Source organism: Lathyrus oleraceus, chromosome 4 (genome assembly GCF_024323335.1).
Source record: "Lathyrus oleraceus cultivar Zhongwan6 chromosome 4, CAAS_Psat_ZW6_1.0, whole genome shotgun sequence".
NCBI lineage: Eukaryota > Viridiplantae > Streptophyta > Magnoliopsida > Fabales > Fabaceae > Lathyrus > Lathyrus oleraceus.
The window spans coordinates 435,669,467-435,673,241 of NC_066582.1; the positions used below are offsets into that span (position 1 = coordinate 435,669,467).

A 3,775-nucleotide genomic window follows, 5' to 3' on the forward strand; every position below is an offset into this window, starting at 1 on the left:
TTACATCACTATGGTTTTGTCCATGTGTTGTCGCCTTAAATGAATTGGTAAATAAGAGAGTTCGTCGCCATCTCGATTCGTTATGGCTATGTCCAAATTAGTGTAGGAATTGACGGGGGATACAAGGCGGGAAATCGCTTCCCTATAATCCAGACGACTGAAGTTCCCATCTCCATCTCCTTTAGAAACACTAAGTATTGTCGCCATTTTTTACAGAATCTCCTTCATACCAAAAACTATCACTCAATATAATAAAATTGAGATTAGGGTCATTAGTTTCTAGAGGTTCAACATGTGGAATATCAAAATTCTCACAAATTACTGATACTAGAAAATCCCCCATGGTAAACACTAAAAAGGATAAATAGAAAATGCAAGAGAAAAGGTTAAAAAGTGATACCTAAGGTGGAGTGACCAAAAAGAGTTGGATAATGGGGATGAATCAGGAATGATAAATCCTAACCAAAAGGGAGTATGGAAAAAAACATGAATCACCAGATCTTTAAAGAAGAAGAAGAAAGGGGTCATAGAAAGACAAAGTTCAGTTATGTAAAAAAGTCAAAGCAACCCCTATATAACTGGAAGAATGAAACGAATCAACATTGTAGAATAAAAATAAATGGAAGGTGAAAAATTAACGGTCTCGGAAATTTAATGACATTTGAGTACACTCGAACGCCCTAGGTAGAAGCGACATGCCCTAACCTATAAATCTAGGGTCACGTGCAAAGAAACTTCCAAAATGTCTGAGATGAGCATTTAATGAAGTTGTCTCTAGGCCCTTTCCACTTCTCAACACAGGATCACGACCAGACATACCCGACCCTTAGAATACTTCCCAAGCACAACATTATAGCAAGCCTTGAGGGCAACTGTTTTGGATCGGCCTCAAGCCTAATACAAGAAAGGCCCAACTTCGCCCAATATACCAATACCACCACCTGAGCAATAAAAGGTATGACTTTAATCCATTACTCACTCCATCCTCTTTATTCAAAACTAATTTGGACGTTGAAGTATTAACATTGCAAGTCCACACCATGCGACAACACTGGAGCAACTCAGACCACCACATTAAGGATCTAGACCAACGATTCTAATTCCAAATCGGAACCAATTGTATAAACATTAATCCACGCTTGAGGATCAATAAGGAGTTAGAAGAACAAGCATGTGAATTTCTACTAAAAAATATTAACAACCAAGCAAATAGTCTGTCAATAAAGGAAAGGAAAATAAAAATATGCCAATACTATTGTCCATTGTTTTTACTATGCCAATACTTCTCTTCCCAACTTTCTACTTGTTTTGTTGAATTTGCTTTTCTCTCTAACAATTCTTGTAAAGTTAAAGGATCATAAGGAGGAGGAAGAATGCATGGATTTGAATCACTAGGAACCTTCTCCAGTGACTCTTCCATAAACCTCCTTTTGTTACCATTTACATCACATGCCATTAATTTTTCAGCACAAAACTCGACAGCTCCTCGTGGTACTTTTGGCTTGAATCTCAAAAGCTTTGCATATTCATTTAGCAAATGAAACATGTAATCATATACATTTTTCATGTCTAAGTCCTCTTGTATGAATTTGCTACCCGCCTCTCCAATGGCCTGTGCCTGTAAAATAGAGAAAGTCAGAAATCATGTAACATCAACTTTAGCATAGTTCTTGTGCACAGCCGGTACCTTCTGAGTGTGATTGTTGCCCCATTCCACAGCAAACTTAAGAGATGAACATTTACTATTGTCTCTAATAGGCCAATAGTGTTGTAATGGCACCATGTCTCTCATGAAAAAATCATGGTAATTGGATCTTACGTATAATGTCATCGAATCGCATGCCATAATATACTTCTCACTAACTGACCAAGCCCATCCTTCTATGTATATCTTGTATCTGTTATAAGTCAAAAAGAATGTATACATATAAGTGTGAGGTATCAGGAGGAAAATTGAATCTGAGACCTAGAGATGAGCACACTCATTGATCACGAGCCTTCACCATATTAATATCTACATAGAGTTGTATAGTCAAATTTATTCATGTACCTATGAGTGCATTGATCTCCTAAGCTAGATTTCTCGAAACCTTGATTTGATTCTTGAATCCAATCCTGTTATCCAAACATAAATACAATGAATTAATTTCTTTTTGGTTTGAGTTGCATGGAAAACTTTAAAAATTTTGATGAATTTTTTTTACCTGTATGTATATGAGAGTGTTCCAATCCTTCTCTAATGTAACATTGCATTGTAGAAGATTTTGTCTAGTTTGAGCAACATAAGGATTCCCTTTCCAATAAGCATAAGGTACTCTATCCTTCCACTTAGTCTTTTTGTTCCCTTCTTTTATATCTTTTAGGGTATCTTTCCATGGTTTTATATTTGTCTCTGCCCTGTTACAAATAAACAACATTAGTTCCGAGTAAATTCAGAGCCGTCTTAGTTTTCCGGAGATCCTGACGAGCATTAATAACACTTACCATCCCCAAAAAGACCAATCTGGGAAGACAATATCCAAGCTCCATTGATCTGAACAATATCGAAACAACGGAGGCGGTGAAGCATTTGGGCCTTGAAACTTATCCAAAGGAACAACAGGTTTATCTTCGCAATCAAACATAAGTTCCAAATCGGGTAATTTCCCAGGAAACAACCTCAACATTTGCAAAATACCCCACAATGTAAAAACATCTCTTGTCTGAATAGCTTTCCTATACTTCTCCACATACACTTTCCCTTCCACAATCACAAGCTTGAAATGTGCTGTCTTTTTTGCCCTTTCCAGCATCTCTCTTGTGATCCCTTGTTCTCTCCATGGCTTTAGATCTTCATGGATCCATCTAAAGTACGAGGGACAAACATGTCTGTTTTGATTTATTGGGTTGTGTTTTGTAGGGTAGTTTGTAGGACATGTTTGTTTGAAAGATTTTCCTTTTATGCATCTGAGAAGAAAATCTTCCTGGTTTTGGAGTCTGTCTTTGTGGAGGAATGGAATTGAAATATCTGCAAATATGTACTTGAAAAATAATTCCAATATCAGATTCTAATAAAGGAGAAAATAATAACATTTTCCTAAATCAACAAATAATGAAGAAAAAAGTGATATAAATCGTTCAATAAATTAAATAGCTAAGAGCGGAGTTTCTATTATTTACTATATACATATTATTTGATGTTTTAACAATTAATACTATTACTCTATAACAATTAATACTATTATTATTTAGTTCATATTCATAGCTAATAATAGCAAAATAAAAAGAAAGTTACTTGTGATGCATAAACTCACTCACAGTCCAAACAGCGAAAGCGCAAAAGGAGGCTAATAAGCATGCAACTTTAACGTTGTTGGAGAACATAAACCGCTTCTGTTGACTAGAACCGCAGCAGAAGAGTTTTAGATATGTCTTGTTCATGCTTGAAGTTGAATCGTCTCATAAGAAAGAATTTGTTAGAGACCTGGGAAACTAAAAATCAGAGAGAGTAAAGTAGTAGGGGATAGAGGAACTCTGGATGTAAACAAACATATCCTGGTTTTGGTGAGTTTTTTTTGGAATGTAGCTGATTGGTTAATTTAAATATAGTTTGTTCAATATAGGGAAAGGTTAAATTATTTTTTTAATTAATTTAATTTAATTTAATTTTTTTTCGATTCAAATATTAATCTGGTTCGGGTATTATTTAAGACATCAAGTGGTTCAGTTAGGGGTGGCAAATAGGCATGTTCGTCCCGTTTAAGTCTGTTTGACAAAAGCCCATAAAAAATAGAAC

The 3,775-nt window shown here is 35.4% G+C and overlaps 1 protein-coding gene across 1 annotated transcript; it reads right to left on the minus strand.

The window, feature by feature from the left end:
• Window positions 1-616: 616 nt before the first annotated feature.
• LOC127075926 (uncharacterized) lies at window positions 617-3,557 on the minus strand. The gene is made up of 6 exons (XM_051017447.1): window positions 3,298-3,557; window positions 2,485-3,020; window positions 2,205-2,397; window positions 2,051-2,115; window positions 1,688-1,898; window positions 617-1,618 (listed from the first exon to the last, which is right to left on the minus strand). The coding sequence occupies exons 1-6, from the start codon at window positions 3,418-3,420 to the stop codon at window positions 1,253-1,255; spliced, it is 1,494 nt and encodes a 497-aa protein (XP_050873404.1). The 5' UTR covers window positions 3,421-3,557; the 3' UTR covers window positions 617-1,252.
• Between the last annotated feature and the right edge of the window lie 218 nt (window positions 3,558-3,775).